This window comes from Mirounga leonina, unplaced genomic scaffold, assembly GCF_011800145.1.
Source record: "Mirounga leonina isolate KUSES-001 unplaced genomic scaffold, KU_Mleo_1.0 Mir_168, whole genome shotgun sequence".
NCBI lineage: Eukaryota > Metazoa > Chordata > Mammalia > Carnivora > Phocidae > Mirounga > Mirounga leonina.
In genome coordinates this window covers 57,348,458-57,374,317 of record NW_023270426.1, presented here as the reverse complement: position 1 = coordinate 57,374,317, position 25,860 = coordinate 57,348,458, and the positions used below count along the sequence as shown (strand labels likewise).

General features: G+C 38.5%; 1 protein-coding gene across 1 annotated transcript; it reads left to right on the top strand.

Moving 5' to 3' along the window:
• The first annotated feature begins 1,154 nt into the window (after positions 1 to 1,154).
• LOC118016499 (ubiquitin-conjugating enzyme E2 L3-like) lies at positions 1,155 to 1,801 on the top strand. The gene has a single exon (XM_035013900.1). The coding sequence runs from the start codon at positions 1,156 to 1,158 to the stop codon at positions 1,618 to 1,620; it is 465 nt and encodes a 154-aa protein (XP_034869791.1). The 5' UTR covers position 1,155; the 3' UTR covers positions 1,621 to 1,801.
• The last annotated feature ends 24,059 nt before the right edge of the window (positions 1,802 to 25,860 follow it).

The following is a 25,860-nucleotide window of genomic DNA, read 5'->3' as shown; positions in this document are numbered from 1 at the left end:
TGCTTCATGCAGTACATGCCCTCCTCAATACTTACAGAGGTAATCAATTTTAAGTGAGGTCGTTAGAGTGGACCCTAATCCAGCATGACTGGTGTCCTTATGAAAGGAGAAATTTAGACACAGAGATATACATGGAGGGAAGACAGTGTGAAGAGGCGTAGGGAAATGTTGGCCATCTACAAGCCCAGGTGAGAGGTCTGGAATAGATCTTTTTCTCACAGTCCTCAGAACCAACCTGCTGACACCTTGATTTCAGACTTTTAGCCTCAAGAACTATGAGCCAATAAATTTCTGTTGTTCAAGCCACCCAGTTTGTAGTCCTTTGTTTTGGTAGCCCTAGCACACTAATGTACCTACTAATTATGGATTCACATACACTGTTTTCTTTATTTCCTTCCTTCCTTCTTTCTTGCCTTGCTTTGTCTTGTTTCCGTTCCCTTCCCTTTCCTTCCTTCTTTCTGCACATGCTGTGTGTTAGGCATTGAGAATACAATAATCTTGGTCCTCAAAGAACTTTCAGCTGCGTGATGAAGATATATGTATAAATGGACAGTTTTAAAGTGCTGGAGTAGAAGAAGAAGTAGGAGGGATTCACTTTAATTATTTGATGTCTACTATGTACTATGCAGCATGATTCAGGGTTAAGAGGCATATTTGAAATCCAACTCTGCACTTCACATTCTTCATGTTGAAGAGCTATTTAATCTAAGAGATAGTTTTCTCATTTGTAAAATGGGGAAAGTGGTGTCTCCTAGTGGGATTTGTGTAAATTTTAAATGGGATACTGAATGTAAAATATTTAGGATAGAGTCTGTGTCTTAGCTCAGGTTGCTATAACAAAATATTAGGTGGCTTAAACAAAAGAAATTTATTTTCACGGTTCTGAAGGCTGGGAAGTCCAAGATCAGGGTCCCGGCAGGTTTGGTTCCTAGTGACAGCTCTCTTCCTGATTTGTAGACAAGCTGCCTTCTTGTTATGTGTTCGCATGGTCCTTCCTCAGTGTGTGCATATGGACAGAGAGAGAGATCTTTCTGTTTTCCTCTTCTTTTAAGGGCACTAATTGCACCTCTACAAACCCAGATACCTCCCCAAGACTCCAAATACCATTACATTAGAAGTTAGGATTTCGGGGAAAGCAGCAGCACCAGATCCAAGATGGAGGCCAGCGGGAGGCTGATGAAGGAGCTTGAAGAAATCCGCAAATGTGGAATGAAAAACTTCTGTAACATCCAGGTTGATGAAGCTAATTTATTGACTTGGCAAGGGCTTATTGTTCCTGACAACCCTCCATATGATAAGGGGGCCTTCAGAATCGAAATCAACTTTCCAGCAGAATACCCATTCAAACCACCGAAGATCACATTTAAAACAAAGATCTATCACCCGAACATCGATGAAAAGGGGCAGGTCTGTCTGCCAGTAATTAGTGCTGAAAACTGGAAGCCAGCAACCAAAACCGACGAAGTAATCCAGTCCCTCATAGCACTGGTGAACGACCCCCAGCCCGAGCACCCACTTCGGGCTGACCTAGCTGAAGAATACTCTAAGGACCGTAAAAAATTCTGTAAGAACGCTGAAGAGTTTACAAAGAAATACGAGGAGAAACGACCTGTGGACTAAACTCTGCCGCGACCGATTCCAGCGAGTGTGAGCGGAGACCCCGCAAAGCAGGACCCTGTGGAAAATTGACACGTGCTGCCGCCTGGCTTGCTTGTGGCAGTTACTAACTTTCTACAGTTTTCTTAATCAAAAGTGGTTTAGGTAACCTGTAAAGAAAGGATTAAAAATTTAAGATGTTCTAGTTCTGCTTTCTTTGTTTTAAAAATCACTGCTTCAATCTACTTTAAAAAATGGTGTTTCTTTTCTTGTACAAAAAAAAAAAAGTTAGGATTTCAACATATGAATTTTGAGGGGACACAAATATGTAGCCCATAATAGCCTGAAGCATAATATATAGCAGATATTATTAATTGCTGCTTGGGGAACATGTGGTAACTGGAATTGTATACAGACAAATAATGAAATTGAGGGCTGACAGGATAACCAAACAGAATGTGAAGTCCAGAACTCTACTTTGCTATTCATGTAAGCGTTTTATCAGGGTGATGTGGGAGGCATGGAGTGAGTTTTTTTTTTTTTTTACAAAGATAACAGTAATATTTCATTTAGAAAGATCTAGGTTAGACTTTCCTGTCTGGCCTTGAGGTTGTGGGGCCGTCAAAGCACTCTTTCATAAGAGAAGCACTCTTTCATATTTCAAAGAGAAATAGCTTTGTTTGGGGACTTCCAAGAGGAACGAGAGTGCTCTTAGATTTGGTTATGACATTCCCATTTTGACCTGGGAAGTGGAATTTGTGAGGATGGTGTCTTGATTTTCTGAGTTGTGACTTAGGAAGCTGGATGTGAGATTTTGTGGCTAAAGCCATTAACAGGATACATTTTATTTTTTTTAAAGGATACATATTAGATATTTAGAAATTGTCAACTTGTTAAAATAGCAAGCTTAAGCAGAATTGGAAAAAGCAATTATTGTTTTAGGAGCTGTTGGATAAAATGATCTTGGAATACAGTTCAAAAATCCTCCCTTGCTTTTATTTCAAGAGCAATGACTGAAAATAATTTTAGTTTCACTATAGTAAAACTTTTGGACAATGAAGCTTTTGGATACTGAAAATAGTTCAGTATTGAATGGTACTTTTCTACCCTTGATTTTGTTAAGATAGGGATTTTTTTTAATTTTTAAATTTTATCTTTTTTCCTCTTTTTAAAAATTTAAATTCAATTAATTAACATATAATGTATTAATGGTTTCAGAGGTACAGGTCTGTGATTCATCAGTCTTATATAATACCCAGTGCTCTTTACAGCACATACCCTCCCCAGTGTCCATCATCCAGTTACTCCATCCTTCTACCCCTCTCCCCTCCAGGAACCTCCCCTCCAACAAACCTTCGTTTGTTTCCTATGATTAATAGTCTCTTAGGGTTTGTCTCCCTCTCTAGTTTCATCTTGTTTCATTTTTTCCCTTCCCTTCCCCTATGATCCTCTGCCTTGTTTCTTAAATTCCACATATCAGTGAGATCATATGATAATTCTTTCTCTGATTGCCTTATTTCGCTAGATTTCAATTTTTTGATGGCTGCCTAATATTCCATTGTATACATATACCATATCTTCTTTATCCATTCATCTGTTGAAGGGCATCTCGGCTCTTTCCACAGTTTGGCTATTGTGGACATTGCTGCTAATAAACATTGGGGTGCAGGTACCCCTTCAGATCACTACATTTGTATCTTTGGGGTAAATACGCAGTAGAGCAATTGCTGGGTTGTAGGGTAGCTCTATTTTCAACTTTTTGAGGAACCTCCATACTGTTTTCCAGAGTGGCTGCACCAGCTTGCATTCCCACCAACAGTGTAGGAGGGTTCAAGATAGTGATATTTTTAAAGCATAGAGCCCTGTGGTTCCCTATTAAGCAAATACAGTCATACAACACCCCATGTCTTCCTCCAGAGGGGGCTCTGGTCACTCTTCAGTGTGTATGGAACTTGGGCCAGCCAAGGGGCTTCAAGATCTGATGGCCTCTATTCCACCCTTGTTTTTGAATGGGATCACTGACAACCTTCCAGCATAGAAAGGGTGGCAATTCTTCTCATTGACATAAAAACAAAAAACAACAATAACCACAAAAGCCTCAGTGGAAAAAGCCATTTCCATTAAACAAACAAACAAATAAACACAGTAGAACAAATCCCTGAGGATGGAGTCAAAGGACTTGCGTTATATGAGTTTGGGGAATCATTTCGTCTCTTTGAACCTCGGGGTCTTCTTTTTAAAAATCCAGACCTGGACTAGATATCTCAAAGATTCCTTCCAGCTTTGGAGAATGGTTGAGTGCTTTTATTTTCATGGAAGGAATAACCAGCCTGGAAGTCTTTCCATAGAAGGTAGGTTTTGAGTTATATTATTATTTGCAGTGATCTAGATTGGCAAATTGAGGATTAGAAATGGAATAAAGAAGGCATTGTTGAGAAGTGGGAAGAACAAATGGTTTGGGATGGAAGGTTATGAAAGCCAAGAACAGCAAGGGGAGAAGGGAGATAATCAATTCCTCCTTCTTCCTCCTTGGTCCCCAGTTCAATCAGACATTGAGTTCCCTTTCCTTTCCATCCATTTTCCTGAACCTAAACTAGAGGGAGAGGTTGTATCACAACTTGAACTTCTATTAACCTGTGCTCCAACATTATACTCCTCAGGCTGGGATTCAAAGTAAAATAGCATTAACTGAGAATGAGAAGAGTTAAATTTCATCCTCAACTGACTCTTTTGGAAGGGTCTTCCATGTTGCCCCACCTAGTAAAGGAGATTAATAATACCTGACCATTGTCACCTCACCAAAGATTAATGATATCTGCCCATTGTTACCACACTAAATTTGGAGAGAAATTGCAGATATACATCAAGAGAAAACACTTATCAGTGTGTTGTTGCATTTTCAATACTAGAGATATTTCTCTTCACAAAATTATTTTTACTTAGGTTTTCTTACTTCATGCATTTGAAGCAACAGGGATAAAACATGCTTTTGAAGTGAGATGTCAGCCCAGATGTGAGGAACATATATGTTGACACAAAAGTTGAAAAGACCCCACAAAAATGACAAATGATGAAGAAAAAGCACGTTTACAGCAGATCCTGACCTTTTGAGAATATGATCAGCCTGTCAGCACTAATGGTTTTCCATGTTCAGAGCAAAAAGCTATGAGCACCTATATTTGGGATGGAGGTCAGATGATGTCTCAATATAAAAATAATGAAATAGTACCATGTCAGGCATAAAAAAATAATTCTGCAATTCTTTTTCCTTTCTTTTCTCATCATAGATGTACATGTTCGCATAATATACATAGGCACAGTGAGCCTGGCTCTTTTTTCTCCCAACCAATCCAGTCTCAAAGAGGAGTCTTAACATCCCTGAAGGGTATTATGGCACCTGGTGTAGTTATTAGGACCAAAGGATTGTTTTTTTGTTTTGTTTTGTTTTGTTTTTTAGTTCTGAGAATAGGGTTAGGGATTAGGAAATGGAACATAGCAGTGACTCTGAATCCATTTTTTCTATTCCATACCTTTATTGTGCATTTGCAACTTTTGCCTTGAAGCTTTCTTCAGAGGAATCTTCTATAGCTATAATACACCTCCTGGACATTTATCCTTTTGCCTAAATGTTCTGCCTCCTGACCTGGGTTTTTGAACTTATCAAAGTCGAGCATAGTTTTCTGAAAAGGTCCAGTAAAGCCATGCTTTCCTGATTATCTGGATTTTTATTAATGGGTTTCATAAGCTGACAGAAACTCAGAAGAGTAACATCTTAATTTGTGCAAGAAGCGTGTGCAACATGGGAGGAAGCCCTCTCAAAGTTCCCTTCATTCCTTGGCAAAGATTGCCCCTGGGTATGATTTCAAGGGTAGCAAGAGGGAGAAGGTTAAAGGTGGGGTGAATTCCTCCTAAAAGTGAGAAAGAAATAAGACTTTAAGGACTCTGCTGATATGCAAGAGTGTATAATAATAATAATAATAATAGTAATAAAATCCTAATAAGAAATATGAGAAATAAGTTACAACTGGGATAACCTACTACTGTGGATGGCTTGTTCATCAGCTGGGAACCATGAGCAGATCTGGTGCTATGAATTGGTATCCAGATATGAGGAAATTCTGTTTGAATAGGATCAGCTACTTTAACTAGGGGAGAACTCACTGGTCTATTCAAAAAGAGCACTTAATGTTATTGAATTGATTTAGCAAGCAAGAGATAGAAATCTAATGTCAATTTGGCCCTCATCAAGAGATTTTATTTTTCTGTAGGCTTCCTGCCTATATGTTAAATGTTATGTAATATAGCCAGAGACTATATGCAAAACTGTTGAAGACTAAAATTTCAATTTGTGATTTTTGTTTTTTCCTCACCCCATCAATTCTACATTTACTGTACCTGTGATGTCATAGACCTGTTTCAGGAATCCTTCTATTTCCCCCAGTTCTCCTGTTTGAGTCAAGTTAAAAGTGATTTTTCATTTCTCCTCATGTGATATAGTTTTCCGAGGCAGAGACAGCATTGTATAAGGAGAAAGCGAGTGAGAAAAAGTTCAGTCAGGTCTCTGAACTGTGGAAAGGCACTGTTTCAGGTCTTAGAAGTATCTCCATGGATTCTTCATCCTCAGGTTGCATTAAGTCAAAGATTTTCATTTAAATTTTATATCTCAATGGACAAACTCCATATTAATCATCTCTGTGGGTCATGTTCTTCCTGGCATTTCTCTTATTCCCCGTCTTTTGACATTTCCTCCTCAGGGTAGCATGACATACATGAGCTATCTTAGAATTTTCTGAATAAACATTCACTATAATCATTTCAAGGGAGGCAATGGTAAGTCATTGGCATAGAGAGTTCATCTGGATTTTCTTAACTTTCAAGAAATTTTTTCTTTGTGGCCCAGTAGATAACTGGGAGTCAGGCCTTTATTTCCTTCCTGCTCTGTTTAGCCACTGGGGAAATAGGTGTTGTTTTACCTCAGTGATTTCGAATGCAAAATGGGAATAATTATACTTTCTCTTTGGCTCACTGGAGGGTTAAAAAGATTAATACATTTTTTAAATTTAGAAAATACACATACTTCATGAGTGAAATATGCTTTGGGTAGGAATTATTATTAGGATTATTATCATCAATAAGGATTTAAATAATATTATTTGTCAAATAGAATCCTAAAAGTTAGAATTCAAGCTAATAAATTAAAACAGGCTTGAGGGGATGTGAACTTGAATGTCTGTCAATGACAATTGGATGCAGTGAGTAATCCAATTTACTTCAGGAAATATGTTAGCTGTGGCAGGGGTGAGAAGTAGGTATGAGGATGGAAGACTAACAAAAGAAAGTATATAGATATTCATTAATTCCTTCAGGAAACAGTGGGAGGAAAGGGAGGGGTTGGAAGACATATTTACCAAGAGAGGAGAGAGAGGAACTGTAAAAGGATAAAATAAAAAGAAAGCCCTAAGAAGTCAGAATCAATCTGAGAAATTGGCAAAATTCACAAAACACAGCCTTGGATATTCAGGAAATGTCAGTTGACTGACAGACACAAGGGAGATTCAAGGAGAAATCAAGGAGTTAGGGAGAAATAAAGAGCCACCTGAATTACTCCATAGTTATAACTAAAGTTTTACTGAGGAGGAAAAAGATGGTGGAAGAAGTATAAAGCTGGGAGAAACCACTTAAACTGCTCTTGAATTCTTTATCCCCAACGAAATCTACATGTCTAGAGAAGAGCACTAAGATGCTCAAGGGCCTGGGGGTTCTGTCCTGTGATGACAGACTGAAAAGCTTGGACTCCTCTGTCTGGAAAGGGGGAAGCAGAACAGGCACACAATGAAAGTCACTAATGGCTCAGATGGTTTCTATTGAGAAAGTACAAACTTACCCTCCAAGTCCCACAGTTGAACTGATGGGAATTCCCCTTGAAGCCCAAGAGAGGAGGAAAGAACACACTCAGAGAGCTCAATAATTCAACAGGTGGTAATAACTAATATGTAAATAGATTTTAAAGATAAATTGAATTCAGATGTAGTTTTTAATGCTTTATACACTTATATTTTACTTTTTACAGTGAGGTGAATTATTTTAAATTAAAATTGGTATAAACTATTGGTTGACTATTAATACAGTTTAATTGTAATTTAAACTTTTTATTATAAAACACAGAGCCAGAAAACCACACCAAACAAATCTGTAGCTTAATGACTTACTTCAAGTGAAAATCTTGTAACCACTCCCCACCCAGGTCAAGAATTAGAACTTTTCCAGTCACCCTCACTATATGTGCCTTATCCTTACCTCACCTCCTCCCTCCCCCAAATGTAATCAGTATCCTGACTTTTACACAAATCACTTCAGGTGTGGATTTTTGACTTTCATATTAGGGTGGGCAGATACTACCCTTCAACAATCTCCTTAGCTGCTTCTCCCAGACCCAGACCCATCATCTGGATGGATCAGGAATATCACTAACTGTAGATGTGCACATGTCTTTGTATTCTAAGTAGGAAATCTGTTATTTTATGTCTCACCACCTTTTGACATGAAGGAATGAAAAAGTCAACATTCTTTTTGTTAATGCAACAAGTTGCATTCATACACAGCTCTGTGCTCATGGACCTGAAAATGTAGGGGAGGTAGGGGAAGAGTGTAGCAATTTACCCTCTAGTGCAAGCCTTCTCCTGCCTGTGCCCTCCAGGGGCAGGAAGGTGCTGATTTAATGGTGCTGGATGGCATTCTGCAGCTGAGGCCACCGCAGGGTGGCAATTTAAGCTTAAAAAGGAAGACCTGAACTAGCATCATAATTCATCATATATAATTTCAACAGCTTCTGCTTCATCAGAAAAAGCACTCAGAGGCCAGTTGTCCAAGGTTAGCTTTAAATATGAGAGGTTCTTGAAATTCCTGTATGTGCTTTGTTGACAAAGGAGTGTGTTGTTCATGAGTGTGATATTCATTTATTTATTTAACATGATTTTTTGAGTACTCTTATTTTCCAAGCATTAAGATACAGAAGTAGTCCTTTTCTTCATGGGGCTAACAACCTGGGGCAGTGTTTTTTTGTCTCTACCTGAGTGTGGAAATTAAAAAATAGGACAATATGAGTCCTCCCTTTCCCGCACAGCCAACACATACACAAACACATGGAGATTCTGTTTTCACTGGACTCTAAATAAGTATTTTTAAAAAGCTCCCAAAATTTAAAAATGTGTACCCCAAATTCAGAGCCACTGATTAGGAGAAAAGATAAATATTAAATACATGTAATCACAAGATAGTGATTGTTATGATAAAGGAATACAGGTGGTACACTGGAAGTTTGTAATATCATGGGCAAAGATCTATGTAGAGTAGATGCAAATGTTTTAGGATTTATAGATTAAAAGTGCAGGTTTGAAGATTATCACTTTTTAAAAAAATTTTATTTTATTATGTTATGTTAGTCACCTACATTACATCATTAGTTTTTGATGTAGTGTTCCATGATTCATTGTTTGCGTATAACACCCAGTGCTCCATTCAGTATGTGCCCTCCTTAATACCCATCACTGAGCTAACCCATCCCCCCACCCCCTCCTCTCTAAAATCCTCAGTTTGTTTCTCAGAGTCCATAGTCTCTCATGGTTCATCTCCCCCTCCTATTCCCCCCCTTCATTTTTCCCTTCCTACTATCTTTTTTTTTTTCTTAACATATAATGTATTATTTGTTTCAGAGGTACAGGTCTGTGATTCAACAGTCTTACACAATTCACATTGCTCACCATAACACATACCCTCCCCAATGTCTATCACCCAGCCACCTCATCCCTCCCACCCCCCCACCACTCCAGCAACCCTCAGTTTGTTTCCTGAAATTAAGAATTCCTCATATCAGTGAGATCATATGATACATGTCTTTCTCTGATTGACTTATTTCACTTAGCATAATATCCTCTAGTTCCATCCACGTCATTGCAAATGGCAAGATTTCATTGTCTTTTTTTTTTTTTTTTGATGGCTGGATAATATTCCATTGTATATATATATACCACATCTTCTTTATCCATTCATCCGTTGATGGACATCTTGGCTCTTTCCGCACTTTGGCTATTGTGGACATTGTTGCTATAAACATCGGGGTGCACGTACCCCTTCGGATCCCTACATTTGTATCTTTGGGGTAGATACCCAGGAGTGCAATTGCTGGATTGTATGGTAGCTCTATTTTCAACTTTTTGAGGAACCTCCATACTGTTTTCCAGAGTGGTTGCACCAGCTTGCATTCCCACCAACAGTGTAGGAGGGCTCCCCTTTCTCCGCATCCTCACCAACATCTGTCGTTTCCTGACTTGTTAATTTTAGCCATTCTGACTGGTGTGTGGTGGTATCTCATTGAGGTTTTGATTTGGATTTCCTTGATGCTGAGTGATGTTGAACATTTTTTCATGTGTCTCTTGGCCATTTGGATGTCTTTGCAGAAATGTCTGTTCATGTCTTCTGCCCATTTCTTGATTTGGATCATTTGTTCTTTGGGTGTTGAGTTTGATAAGTTCTTTATAGATTTTGGATACTAGCCCTTTATCTGATATGTCATTTGCAAATATCTTCTCCCATTCTGTTGGTTGTCTTTTGGTTTTGTTGACTGTTTCCTTTGCTGTGCAAAAGCTTTTTATCTTGATGAAGTCCCAATAGTTCATTTTTGCCCTTGCTTCCCTTGCCTTTGGCGATGTGTCTAGGAAGAAGTTGCTGCGGCTGAGGTCGAAGAGGTTGCTGCCTGTGATCTCCTCGAGGATTTTGATGGATTCCTGTCTCACATTTAGGTCTTTCAGACATTTTGAGTCTGTTTTTGTGTGTGGTGTAAGGAAATTGTCCAGTTTCATTCTTCTGCATATGGCTGTCCAATTTTCCCAACACCATTTGTTGAAGAGACTGTCTTTTTTCCATTGGACATTCTTTCCTGCTTTGTTTGGGGGTCCATTTCTGGGCTCTCTGTTCTGTTCCATTGATCTATGTGTCTGTTTTTGTGCCATTACCATACTGTCTTGATGATCATAGCTTTGTAATAGAGCTTGAGGTCTGGAATTGTGATGCCACCGGCTTTGCTTTTCTTTTTCAACATTCCTCTGGCTATTCGGGGTCTTTTCTGGTTCCATACAAATTTTAGGATTATTTGTTCCATTTCTTCAAAAAAAGTTGATGGTATTTTGATAGGAATTGCATTAAATGTGTAGATTGTTCTAGGTAACATTGACATTTTCACAATATTTTTTCTTCCAATCCATGAGCATGGAGAGTTTTTCCATTTCTTTGTGTTGAAGATTATCCCTTTTATCAAGGTTTTTATCATTGGGGTTACATCTAGTTACACAATCCACCTCATAATTACCTTGCCTGTAAAGATCAGTGGTAAGATAATTAGTGGGTGATAATGTAGAGGTTTTCCCTGAAAACTTCCTGAATCAGGATATGTATGAACCTGCTTTACTCAGATATGTTAGAACAGAAAAAGTTTGATAAATCACACTCCTACCATAAAGGAAGAACATTTCTTTGCATATGTTGTAATGTAAAAACAAAATCACTGGATTAGACTATGGAAAACTAAGCCAGCTAGAATCCTTTGGAATGTTGCTGTGGAAATTGATAATCAGTGCTCATTAAAATACATGTGCCAACAACCCAATAACTGGGTGGAGACTCAGCATATTCCAGTTGGTGGCCGGTTGCATGAGATGTCCAATTTCTAGACAACATTACGACACAGCCATGTCTGAAGTACCATTTTGGCAGGCTTATTTTTATTTGTTTATTTTTTATTTTTTATTTAAATTCAGTTAGCCAGCATATAGTACATCATTAGTTTCAGATGAAGTGTTCAGTAATTCATCAGTTGCGTATAACACCCAGTGCTCATCACATCATGTGCCATCCTTGATGTCCGTCACCCAATTACCCCATCTTTCCACCCACCTTCCCTCCAGTAATGCTCAGTTTGTTTCCTATAGTTAAGAGTCTCTCATGGTTTTTCTCCCTCTCTGATGACTTCCCATTCAGTTTTCCCTCCCTTCTTCTATGATCCTCTGTGCTGTTTCTTATATTCCACATATGAGTGAAACCATATGATAATTGTCTTTCTCTGATTGACTTATTTTGCTCAGCTAATGCCCTCCAGTTCCATCCATGTCAATGTAAATGGTAAGTATTCATCCTTTCTGATGGCTGAGTAATATTCCATTGTGTGTGTATATATATATATAAATATATATATTTATACACACACCACATCTTCTTTATCCATTCATCTGTCAATGGACATCTCGGCTCTTTCCACAGTTTGGTTATTGTGGACATTGCTGCTATGAACATTGGGGTGCACGTACCCCTTTGGATCACTACATTTGTATCTTTGGGGTAAATACCCAGGAGTGCAATTGCTGGTCACAGGGTAGCTCTATTTTTAACTTCTTGAGGAACCTCCATACTGTTTTCCAGGGTGACTGTACCAGCCTGCATTCCCACCAGCAGTGTTAAGAGGCTCCCCCTTTGGGCGCCTGGGTGGCTCAGTTGGTTAAGCGGCTGCCTTCGGCTCAGGTCATGATCCTGGAGTCCCGGGATCGAGTCCCACATCGGGCTCCCTGCTCAGCGGGGGGTCTGCTTCTCCCTCTGACCCTCTTCCCTCTCGTGCTCTCTCTCTCATTCTCTCTCTCTCAAATAAATAAATAAAATCTTTAAAAAAAAAAAGAGGTTTCCCCTTTCTCTGCATCCTCGCTAACATCTGTTGTTTCCTGACTTGTTAATTTAGCCATTCTGACTGCTGTGAGGTGGTATCTTATTGTGGTTTTGATTTGTATTTCCCTGAGGCCAAGTGATGTGAACATTTTTTCATGTCTCTGTGGGCCATTTGGATGTCTTCTTTGGAGAAATGTCTGTTCATGTCTTCTACCCATTTCTTGATTGGATTATTGTTCTTTGGGTGTTGAATTTGATAAATTCTTTATAGGTTTTGGATACTAACCCTTCATCTGATAAGATATTTGCAAATATATTCTCCCATTCTATAGGTTGTCTTTTGGTTTTTTGACTGTTTCCTTTGCTGTGCAGAAGCTTTTTATCTTTTTTTTTTTATTATTTTTTTAAGATTTTATTTATTTATTTGAGAGAGAGAGAATGAGAGAGAGCACATGAGAGGGGGGAGGGTCAGAGGGAGAAGCAGACTCCCTGCTGAGCAGGGAGCCCGATGCGGGACTCGATCCAGGGACTCCAGGATCATGACCTGAGCCGAAGGCAGTCGCTTAACCAACTGAGCCACCCAGGCGCCCCCAGAAGCTTTTTATCTTAATGAAGTTCCAATAGTTCATTTTTGCTTTTGTTTCCCTTGCCTTTAGAGACATATCCTGCGAGAAGTTGCTGTGACTGAGGTCGAAGAATTGCTGCCTGTGTTCTCTAGGATTTTGATGGATTGCTGTCTCACATTTAGGTCGTTCATCCATTTTGAGTCTCTTTTTGTGTATGGTGTAAGAAAATGGTCCAGTTTCTTTCTTCTACATTTTCCCAGCATTCTTCCAGTTTTCCCAGCACCATTTGTTGAAGACACTGTCTTTTTTTCCACTGGATATTCTTTCCTGCTTTGTCAAAAATTAGTTGACCGTAGAATGGAGGGTCCATTTCTGGGCTCTCTATTCTGTTCCATTGATCTATGTGTCTGTTTTTGTGCCAGTACCATACTGTCTTGATGATGACAGCTTTGTAATAGAGCTTGAAGTCCAGAATTGTGATGCCACAGCTTCGGTTTTCTTTTTCAACATTCTTCTGGCTATTTGGGGTCTTTTCAGGTTCCATACAAATTTTAGGATTATTTGCTCCAGCACTGTGAAAAATGTTGATGGTATTTTGATAGGGATTGCATTGAATGTGTAGATTGCTCTGGGTAGCATAGACATTTTAACAGTATTTACTCTTCCAATCCATGAGCATGGAATGTTTTTCCGTTTCTTTGTGTCTTCCTCAATTTCTTTCATGATTGTTTTGTAGTTTTTAGAGGACAGATTCTTTACCTCCTTGGTAAACCTCTTTAGGTTTGTTCCTAGGTATCTTATGGTTTTTGGTACAATTGTAAATGGGATTGATTCCTTAATTTCTCTTTCTTCTGTCTCGTTAGTATATAGAAATGCAACTGATTTCTGTGCATGGATTTTATATCCTGCCACATTGCTGAATTGCTGTATGAATTCCAGCAATTTTGGGGTGGAGTCTTTTGGGTTTTCCACATAAAGTATCATGTCATCTGTGAAGAGTGAGAATTTGACTTCTTTGTTGGCAGAGTTATTTTTAATAACAAAAGATTCTCACACATTATGGTTTCTCTATAGTAGTGCTAGATGGTGGTCATGGAAATACTCTTTCCTAAAATCACATGGGTCATGCAGTACCCTTCTTTAAACTGGTAGTTGTGGGTCAGAGACCAAATGAATGAGAACTCAACCTGAGGTTATCAAAGGCATACTTAATTGCACACATGTGCAATTTTCTTAAAGTCACTATCTCATTTCATGGCACATTTTAGAGCAGTTCTTCTCAGCAGTGGAACTCCTTCTTTATTTTTAAATAATTCACTTTATCCTTAGCATCTAAAAACAATGCTACCAGCATATTCCAGGAGGCAAGGAAGTTGGAAAATAGTACTTCAGAGCAGAAAGGCCCATTTGTTTTGTAATTTCAACCAATGTAAGGGAACATCATCCCCAAACAGATTTTTTAGTAGTGACTTCTGGGCCTCTAGTTATTATGATCTGATACAAATATATCAAAAATGGAAAAAAATATATAAATTACAAAATTTAACTTATTCTGGCTACATCTTCAATGTAAATGGAGCTATTTGTGTGCTCTGATTAAAACACATTAAAAACAATCAGAGCTCTCCACTGACCTGAGAGCTCTCTGGATGGATATCATCAGTACTGGAAGACTTCCCAGCTTACATTGGAAAGTACTGAAAAATTAACCCGAGAGCAGCCACTGATGAGCAAGTGTTTCTGTGGTAACAGGTGCCCTTTTTAGGAAAAGCGACATAAGCTGATGCTGCAGGGGCAAGGGTTGGAGGCAGGGCGCTCAGTGTGTAGGTCTTTCAGAAGGCGCAGACCCAGGGTCCCCCAGGGAAGAAACTCCAATTCACATCCTTTGTTACTTCTACTGACCTTCTGAAATGCAAGGGGACCCAATGTAAGCCTGACATGGAAGTGCCCAATACTTCGGCATTCTTAAAAATGTACCCTGCTAGCACTAAGCACTTAGCCAGCACTAAGCACTCATGTCTCCTGTTACTAGATATACATGTTACATGCTTCTATTTTAACCAGAGATTTACATACAACCAAAGATTGCAGATCGTCTTAGCTTCTTATCACGTCCTGAGAAATGCTGGGAGGCTTTAAACATCTGGAATTTGCATCTTTTGGCAAACCATAGGGATAAATACTTTTCATTTTGTTAACTACATATAGTTTTATCTCGAGGAGGCACTCTTCCTTTGTGGCGTCTCAGCAAGAAACTGACAGTGTCTACTTTTCCTATGAGTAGAATGCTTTGCATTGCTCCGAGGTTCATAATTACATGTTTGTGACTTCATCCTCAACAGCCTCGCCCCATGAATACAGATAACATCTTACAAAAGAGGAGGCTGGGAACAACTCAGACAGACAGGGGAGGAGGAGAGGGAGGCTGATGTGCTCAGTGACCATCCCCTGGCGAGGCTCTGGGATAGCCAGTGGGGGAACTCGGCTCTCCAGGTCTCCAGAGCCGACTCTGGTCTGAAACACTGGCCTTCTGTTTCATGAGCTCTGAAGCACCCTTGGGAAGAAGAAGAAATACTCAACCTATAGGTTGACATTTTATTTATATCACATCCCTTGTTGAATTGTTCTGAAGAACCCGAGGTGGCCGTGGCATTCCTTCTCTTTATTCACTTGGTTACAGTTTAAAATTTGAATAGCTGTTTATGCTGGAAGGCTGAACACCCAATCAGCAGTCTTTGAATGGAAGCTGTATTGTTCACTCATGGAAATGCCTGTTTCATCTGTCAGCTCTCTTTTATAGTGAGCCTAATAATTTATGCTTGCTAAAGATGTTTTCTGACCTGTGATTCCATTGCCAGTTAGGAAAGGGCTTTGGCAGCATTCACACTTCCTTTCGTAATAGGGGGCCATGAAGGTACAATTTAGTGGAATTACTGGTCCAGTGCACTAATGGTACCCAGTCCCAGACTGGGGGTGGGGGTGGGGGCAGAGGGGTAAGGCTGAAGGACCCTATCCTTTAGAGAGGGCCACTAGGCTCCGAAGAAAGAGGCCTCTTTGGGAGCCGCCTCCTTCCCGGGAGGTCTGCATGACCCTGTGATGCCCCGGCGGCTGAAAGAGTTAACAGACTCACAGAAATGCCAGAGGGCACTGCATGTATGTCTGGAACTGCACGGAGTGCCCCACAGCACAAATAAAAACGGGTTGTCTTCATCCAGGAAGTTTGTAGCAGCTCTTCAGATTTCTCTCGTTTAAAAAAATATTGTGATCCTATTCGATAGGATGACCCATTTAAGAAAAACCTTGGCAGTTAAAATCCTTTGTGTCCTTCAGAAAAAGAGGATCTATATGCGTTTGAACTATGTATTTTTTATCTTATTACTGTTGAAATCACATTATGTTAAGTGGGACTTCTTTAAATGGGCCACCCTGCATTATAATTATAATCTTTTCAGATATTTAATTTGCAAGTTATTGGCAGACCCGTCCTGAAAAGAACTTTTCTAATTGCAAATGGAATTATTCTCCAGGTGAAGTGGATCTGTTCCTTTTTTGATTCTCTCATAAAACTTTGTTTTTATTTCTCTCAGAGTATTTATCTTATCCTCAGTAATAATCATTTGTATACCTGTTTTGTACTTCACCAGTTTTGTCCATTTCTTGAGATCGGTAACTTGATCTTACTCATTTTGTATTTACTGCAACCCCTATCTCAATGCCTTTCTTTTAGAAGGGACTTAATGAATATTGGTGAATTGATTTCCAGAATGATTTTAACAAAACATCCTAAATTGAAATAGAATCTCTCCTAACATATTCTAATTAGTTTGAGAAACAGATCTGAATACTCAATGACACCGCATGCACTCAGAAAGCAGACTTTGCCTGAGATGTAAAGTTTAATATGATGAATAAATAACAATTGTAAATAAATCCAAAGAAGAAATTTCACGAGATTTTGAATTTTTTAAAAAATTAAGTTAACCTTTTGAAAAACATATTTGAAGTCTCTAGCTAGCCATACCCTTCTGAACGCACCCGATCTTGTCTGAATAGTATAATTTAAAAGGATATTTTTATGGACTTTTGGCTTTAATTGTTCTTGTAACAAAAATGCTGAAACATCTCTGGAGAAACTGGGGGGTTATGGGCATGATAATGATGGTGCAAACGAAGGTTGCAAAGTATTATAAGACAATAAAAACTGATATTACTATAGCACTTTGAAGTTCCCAAAAGGTTTTCATATTGAGGCAAGGATTAATAATCCCTTCCTAAGGATAACTTCGGAAAGGTTCCCTGACTTGCGTGGTGTCATTAAGTGGGTAAAGAACAGAGCTGGAGCTGAGCACAGGCCTCGGACTCTGAGAGACACCGCCCCTTGAGTTATGCCTGCTGCCCCATTTTTGTCTTTCAGATTATGCCTCTTTTTAAAAATAAGTAAGCAAAAGATGGTGTAAATCATCTTATTTAACTATAGACTTCTGCTTTACAGAAGCACAGAATTTTAGAGTTGAGAAAAACTGCAAAACTTCTGACATAAAATTTTTCATTTTAAAATTAAGAAAGAGAGAGCCTTTATCTTATTACTTTTCTTGTTGTTAAGAACAGCAGGTTATAGAATTTATTAAACTCATTATATTCTGGTTGCTGAGCTAACAGCTCTGTGACGTAGATACTATTTCTATTCTATCAATAAAGAAACCATGTGCAGAAAGGACCAGTAATTTTCCAAACATCACACCTAGAAAATGATAATAATAGGTCATCTATACCTAAACCAGGTATGAAAATTTGAACCTGTGCTTTTCCATGCATTAACTCGAGTTACACAAACAGTTAACAGTGGGATTAGGCCTTGTGATGGATTATAGCACTCCGCCAGTGCTTTTCCTAAATAATTGATAAGAACTGCATGAAGTTCCTCACCCCATCTTCAGATCCCTTTTTCGAATTGAACCTTTTTTTTGAACTGCTCTATGGGATCAACAGACATAAAGAATTGGTTTTAATTATGTATATATTTTTTTAAATTGAGAGTTTGGCCTGCATTACTTGGGACTTAGATCTGAGTTTTCCTTCTTATTTTTACATTCCAAGTTCCAAAGTCCATTGATACTTAAACATGCTTAATGGAAAATGAAAAACAAGTGATGTAACTGGAAGATGTCCAGAGAAGAGTCACTGCAATGATAAAAGTGCAAATGGCTGTTCTCCGAAGGCAGATAAACTAGAAGACAAGATTCACCTTAGTCTTGAAAGGGGAAGGCTCTAAGCATGCGCAACACTTTGATCAAAGTTAAACAAATTGTTATGTAATATTTCTAAGTAAACATGAATGTGTTCCCCAAACCCCAGCACTCTCCCTGGTGGACATTTCTTTTAGACTTTATCTATAACTTATATGTACTTTTCCATAGTGTATCCTTTACTCTGTGGTTATTGGAGACAGTTGTGTCTATTTCTCTTTCCCTATAAATGATTATAAATTTGCTGAAGCCTCCCTGCCTACCTTTGTATTTCTGGTTGCTCTTGCATAGTACCATTTACTAGGTATATCCTTAAAAATATCATTTAATAGAACTAAACTGTAAGTTTCAGGTAAACACGGAGCATAGTTTTATGAGGTGGCTAATATATTTATGGATTTTGTTACTCTAAGAAGTGATAGGCTTAAATTCTCAGCAGATTCAGGTAATGTTTTTTAAAGATTTTATTTATTTATTTGTCAGAGAGAGAGAGCACAAGCTGGGGGAGCTGCAGGCAGAAAGAGAAGCAGGCTCCTGGCTGGGCAAGGAGCCTGATGCAGGACTCGATCCCAGGACCCTGGGATCATGACCTGAGCTGAAGGCAGCCGCTTAACCCACTGAGCCTCCCAGGCATCCCTGATTCAAGTAATCTTTAGGGAGGTTAAATACTGGCACACCTATAATTTATTGTTAAGGTATTAGTCATATGTGCAGAAATAAACTACTTTTGGAGGTGCAAACCTGAATGACAGTATGTCCTGTCATCAGATGAATGCCTCTTCGCATATTAGACTGGATGATCCTTGGTCTGACTTCATATGACATTATCTTTACTGATATTTTTACAAGTTGTACTAAATGAGTATGGAAACTTCATGTATTAATTTCCTTCAGGCATCCTGCAGGTCATAGTTATTATGAAATACTATCCTAATTGTCATCCTAGCTGATGTTACTTTGATTAACCTCAGTAGAATAGCTTTTTGGTCGGATGAGTACTTTTAGGAAGCCAGTGTATTAACCAACTTTTACCTCACTATTAACAGTGGAAATGGAGGATTCTGTTTTTCCTTCCTACCATGTATCACCCTGTTCCTCAGCTGAACCTCTTAGCTATGATCTCCAGGCCTTCTAAGAGAGGCCTGCCCAGACTGCTTACGTAGATGGCTCAGAAATAGGTCTCCAAGAACAGCTTATGGATAGCTTCAGATTATGACTTATGATAGTGGAAAGCTCTTACTGCTGATCCCGTTTTTTTTTTCTTTGCTCTCACCTTCTCAGTATCCTGTAGGGATGTAAGCACCACAGCTACTAATAAAACAATTTGGCTTTTTATAACAGATGGGGAGCTCCATCTGTTGTAAACATGTAGAGGGATGCCCTTGGTGATAGTTAGTGGGAAATGTGGGAAGCAGAGACAAACTCCTCTTCATAAACCATGTGCCCTTTGATGAGCTTCTCATTCAGTATAGGCTGTGTCAGCCACTTAGGCCCTTGAACTTGGGCATGATGTAGGACTAGATTGTGGCTGCTTATGAACCACAGCTCTGCCATTCAAATGTAGCTACTGGTGAAATGTGCATTGTGCAAATAATTCTCTTACACGGACTTTAAAATAGTAACACAATCCCAGTTGGAGTATTTGCATAGACTAAAGCTAAGCAAATAGTAAACACTCATGGAGTGAATGCACAAACGGTGGCCTAAGTGTAGTCTGATTGTGTCTAGGTGAGCTTGTAATCGTGGAGGATATCGGAGGTAATTTTTTTCCCTTCACATCTAGACAATGAGGGTGGACGTTGGGGGCAGAGGTGAGTTGGGCATACCTAGTCTTCAGGGATGAGAGGGAGCATTCGCCTTGCTTACATTTATCACTTTTTCCCCCTACCCAATAGCTATGTTAGATAAGACAGGGCAAGTTAAGCTGAGCATGGCTTCTGTACATCTTCTATAATCTAAGAGACTCTGAAGCAAATAGTTTTAGCGTGTGGCACTTTCCTAGTTGAAAAGGTATTTTGTAAATCTTAATCATTAATTTTTATTATCATGCTACTGCTATTATTCTTGTTTCTGCAGGCTAGGCAGTGTGCCATGCCTTTCTGTGGGACAGCTATCACTTCTCCATAAACACAATCCTTTGGCTATCCTGCTTTGGTGAGCTGTTTGATGAAAAGATTAAAGAATAAAGCTGTATCTGAGACCCATTCTGTAGCCTACATATATTTACATAAATTCCTTGAAGAGTAAATAAAAAAGTACATGAATAAAATGGTGAAGACATGTGAGATCCAAAGCAGCGACTTATTTGAAGGAAGGAAAAAGACAGTCCTGTGTTGTTACAATTAGAGTACGCCAGTTCATTTACTATTTTCGGTGAATTTTAATTGAGTTGTGTCTCATTTTTATAAATGTTGTCAATCTTCATTTTCTCTGTCTCCCGTGCACCAACTTAAACACACACACACATGCAGATCTACATAGCGGCATGTTTTGGGAGAGCACTGTCTGTAGATACACCCTAGCACCAACTTATAGTTAGTGACACGTAGAACTATAAACACTAAAACACGCAACCTTGAGAGAACACCCATAAGACTGAAAAAAAGCCTTTTTTAATGCATTTATTTTATAGACACAAAAGCTCAGCTAGTAATCAGTTTTGGTAACTTTGGATGTCTGTTTCCCTGATGTAATGACTAGACGGAGGCAGTAACAATACTTCATTATGCTATTCAGAGTGTATGGCAGGATTCAGTCAGAGCTGGACTCAAAACCTGGCCCACAGCTGAAAGCAGAGATGATGCATTAATCCACAGCAACACCCTCTCCCCCACTGCCCCCCCTCAGCATCCAGCCACTAATACTGGATATCGTTTTTCTTCATAAAACTAGTGGTACTCGAATCGAGCCCATGACAGCTAAGGTTTGTTTAGTCTCTCAGGCAGGTGATCACAGGATTGAACTCCCCAAGTGAGAAGCTGATGGAATACAAATAGTTAAGAACACGTTTGGAGGGGGAAAAATTGTCCAGCCCCATCTGTCAAACTGTGCGTATGACATCATCAGATATTCTGCACTTGTTTGCAGCTATTCAGGCCGGCCTGCCCTGCAGTCTCCGCTTTGTGCTCCAGTTTCCTTTACAGGGCCAGCGGGCTGGAAAATTACCACATGCTGTCACAGTTAGCTCAGCCAGGTCTTGTTATCATTGTTTCCAAGGAATCCATTCATTCCGTTATTTTACATATTGGGCAGACGTCCTGCCACTGAGGCTTGGGCTGCAGTAACTTGAAGGGCCAAACGTTAATGGGCCTCTATTGTTGGTGGAATGGCGGTGCAATACGTGGGAAAAAATACCCAGACAGCTCCCTGACACTGGTTTAGGACCTCTAGACTTAGGGGGTAGCCTGTGAAGATCTTTTATGTAAACAAGCCTTCAATAAACAATGAATATCTCCTGTGTCAATATTCATAACCCATCAATAAAAAAATATATAAATCTTCAACTAGAAAGAAGCCCAAATGTATTATGGATGACGGAGCTTTTCCTTAAAGTAATCTATAGAATGTTGGCAAGTCTCCTTCTAAACACTGCTAATTTATAGGGTGGGGGGAGGGAAGCATTGTTGGGGCTTTGAGGAAAGAGAGGCATTTGATTTGGGGCCAGCAGTATTCTCCCTGCAAAAGATAATACAGTGTGTAAGTTTTGCAGCTTCCACCACCACGAGACAGAAATAAAGACAAGGGCCTTGGTGACACGTTACATCTTCACCATGCTGGCAATTTAAAGAAAGTTAGTGGAAACATTAGAAAAGTTGCTTAACATGTTCTCCTGATTGATTAGAACATAGAGAAATATAAAGTTTCCAGCATTGAAAAATCCCTACCAAAACAGAAATAGGAAAATCTATTCTTTAGGGAAGATATTCAGTGAAGCTGTAGTCCTTGTTATTGTCTTTTTTTTTTTTTTTTAACGGGGAACAGTTTCCTGTTCCAAGATGAATCTGATCTTTTGACCGTATAGTTTATTGGAAGTAGATCGTGAAGTGATATGGATGTTTCAGTTCTTACTACTACCCTCACAAACTTCTCTCACCTGATTTCCTTTGCCTCAGACAAGAGAAGACTTGGTAACAAGACCTAGATACTCGAACTAGGACAGATATGGTAATGAGGAAAGTTCACTGGAATTTGGAAAAGCTGTAATTCAAGTCTTATCATTTTAAACAGTCTCATGATTAGCTCAGTTGTTATTTTAGTCTGTTTTATTGATTCACCACAGAGCTCCACATGGCCCTGTAGGAGTTTATATCAGAATGGTTCTTATCCCAAATCATTTTTGAAGAACTGGACATGGGGTTGAACCCTTCGAGTTGGAGGAAATGAGATGGGACTAGTCTGGTTCTGACAAACACAATCTACACCATATTTAAGATAAAATATGCTGTATTAAGAAAGTTGCCCTATCCTAAAGTCAGTTTTGTCACTTTGTCTTCTTTATAAAACATGTTCTAATTTCAACTAAGATGATTTTTATGTCTAGCCGCTAATTTTAAATGGTTTCCCTTTTGAGCTGACATTAAGAACTGATTGAGATAAATTTATTTTTCCATAAAAGTAATATACGTCAGGACTAGATTTCCTAAACCTAGCCCTTCAAGCAATCACAATCATTTTGTAAACTGCTGATAATGTCATCTTTGAGAAAAAATGTTTTCTTCAGTGTATAAAATGTTATATTATGGTAAATATTAAAATGTGGCAGCCTTCATTCACATTTAATATTTAGGGAATCTTACAGAATTTTGCAATCGGTATTTTTCAAAGAGTAAATAGCATCTTTTACAACCAGTTATTTTATTCTTCCAATGTTTCCTTCAGCTCTTGATTCTTATGCCAGGTTTCTGTAACATAAAACACAAGTTTTGATAAAGAAGTCTACTTTGAGGGGCGCCTGGGTGGCTCAGTAGTTAAGCGTCTGCCTTTGGCTCGGGTCATGATCCCAGGGTCCTGGGATCGAGCCCCGCGTTGGGCTCCCTGCTCAGCAGGGACTCTGCTTCTCCCTCTCCCACTCCCCCTGCTTGTGTTCCCTCTCTCTCTGTGTCTCTCTCTGTCAAATAAATAAATAAAATCTTAAAAAAAAAAAAAGTCTACTTTGACTTCAAAGTTATGTTAGGCACACTACGATTTCTGATGCCCCAAAGTAACACACTTATGCCCAGATCAAAAGTGAACTTTAACTCCAAATTTTTTAATAAATCAGACTACTAAATGATACAATATCGCATTTAAGATGTGTGATAAATTAAACAAGTCTTGCAGTAAGCACTAAAAAACTGAAACTGTTACCTTAACCAACACCCTACATTTATTACCATAGAGTAGATATCAAGCTGTGTTGTTTAGGAATTAGTTTATTGTTTAGTAATTAATAGTAACTTCCACATGAAAGCATATTATGAAGAGAAATATTACAAATAGTGGCTCTTCTTAAAAACAGATGCACAGAAAACCCCGAAACTAAATCACTGTGGCCACCTCCTGCACTTAAAAACAAATTCATTTTTAGAGTGAATAAAAAAAAATTCATGCAATATATTGACAGAGAAATATTTTCCGTTTCTACCAGTGATGTCCTCATGCCCAATTTCTGCATCTTTGTCACCACCTGGTTCCTATGAAGATAATATTCCCAAGAAATCACACCAAAGTAACTTAAACTTTTTTTTTCCAGATGGGCCTTCACATCATATTAGAAACTTTTTATAATATTAACAATTTTCTTTCATCTTATATTAGAATCATATAATTTTAGAATTTGAATCGCCTAACAAGATATGACCATGCAATCATTTTAGCAATTTTCATATCATATTAGTGAAAACAAATACTAATATAATAGGATGCTAATATGAAAAACCCTAATAGAACATGACAAAACTCTTCATATTTTATTTATGCATTCTTGTTGTTCTTCTCCATTTCAACATTTTCTACTTCAGTTTATGGGAAAGTTGCATGGGCTTGCATGTTTTTGAATATCAATTAAGTGATACTGTAATGAAACAGTAATACAAAAGTTAAGTGCTATAAGACCAATATACTTCTCTGGATCATCAAGTCTTTGAATGATAATGTTTGCATTTGGGTTTGCTATTTATTTCAGTTAAGTTTAGAAATTGAACTATTTGCAGAAAGAAAATAAAAAACTTTGTAGTTGAGTATGAAGATGCAAAGAGTTAAAGAAATAATGCAATTATCTAGATAATTTACTGCCTCTCCCCCACTCCAAGTATCCAGGATAGAGATAAAAAAATAAGCTTTTGCCTTGAATTTTTCAGGTGATTGCTTTCATTTTTTACTCTGATTCTCTTTCCTTACATGGAGCACGTTCCTCCAGAGTCTTTCCTTAAACCCAGTCCATTTGAGCAGGGTTGCTAGCAATGCCCAGTGAAGAAGTAAACTGGAAGGAAATAGTCAAATGTCTCATCCTGAGGGTCTACCAATAGAAATGGAAGAGTGAAGACACTCCAGTTTTCACTCTTTTTTTGTTTTTTATTTTTTTGTTTTTTTAATCCATCTTATTTGCATCAAGAAAAATTGCGCTGGGATTAAGTATAGCATCTTCTCAGGTGAGGAAATACTAATGATAAAAAGCTTTGATATTTTCAAATTTGGTTTGCATACTAAAGATATCAGCAGTATTCACCAGGCAGAGCTAAAATAAAAGAGAATGAACTCTATGGTGTTTGTCAGGAAATATGACCCTCTCATCACCCATTTCACCTCACTTATATATATGGTGATCTACAAAGTCAAACAGGAAAAATTTTGGTCACCTAAGTGCCTGGAGCTTTTCTTTCCTGCCATATACTACACTATAATGGAGTAGAGACATAGCTTATATGTTTCAGTAAACAGGATTCACACAGGGTCAAAATTACCTTTGAAAAATCCTACAGTAAGTTGCCACATTGGAGGATATATTTATTTATCCGGTCTTTAATAAATCCAGCACACCCTATTTGTCTTCTAGACTGCTATTAATTCAGTTGAAGATAAAATGAAGGCAGTGACTTGTATTTAGTGGTCAAATCTTCAAAACACTTAGATCATTCCATGGTGAGATGTTCACATTATGCGTGGCAGGTGGTAACTGAGATTTCATATTTTCTGGATCATGTTTATGTCAGGACATGTTATCAGTGAGAAGAATGGTGGGCAGAGTTTAGATTTTTTATGTTTTTCTTTTCCCCTTTGCCAACCCTTCCTCTTATTTTCCTTTTTTTTTTCTTTTTGATCTGAATGAATATAGATGAGGAAGTTAAGTATGTCTATAATTGTCTGCACTATAATTACTTGGCTAATTTTCTCTCTTCCTTCATAATGTAGCATGCATGAGCAGAACATGAGACTAGGTTTATTGTATTCACTGTTGTGTTCTTAGTACCTAGTTTGGTGCCCGCCATGAAACAGGCACTCAGGAAATATTTAATAAACAAATAAACCACTCAACCATCTTAATGCTGGTAGATTTGTGCACATTTGACTTAAAAGCTAAAACTAAAACAGAAGCAATGTCACCAAGATGGTGACATAGGTTGTTCTTGACTTCATGTCCCCTCACAAGAAGAACAACTATTAACTATTCATGAACAAGACACAACTGTGAGAATTCTAGAACACAGGGGTGAGGCTGAAGCATCCCCTGCATCTCAGAGACCAAGGGAGACTATATTAGCAGAGTA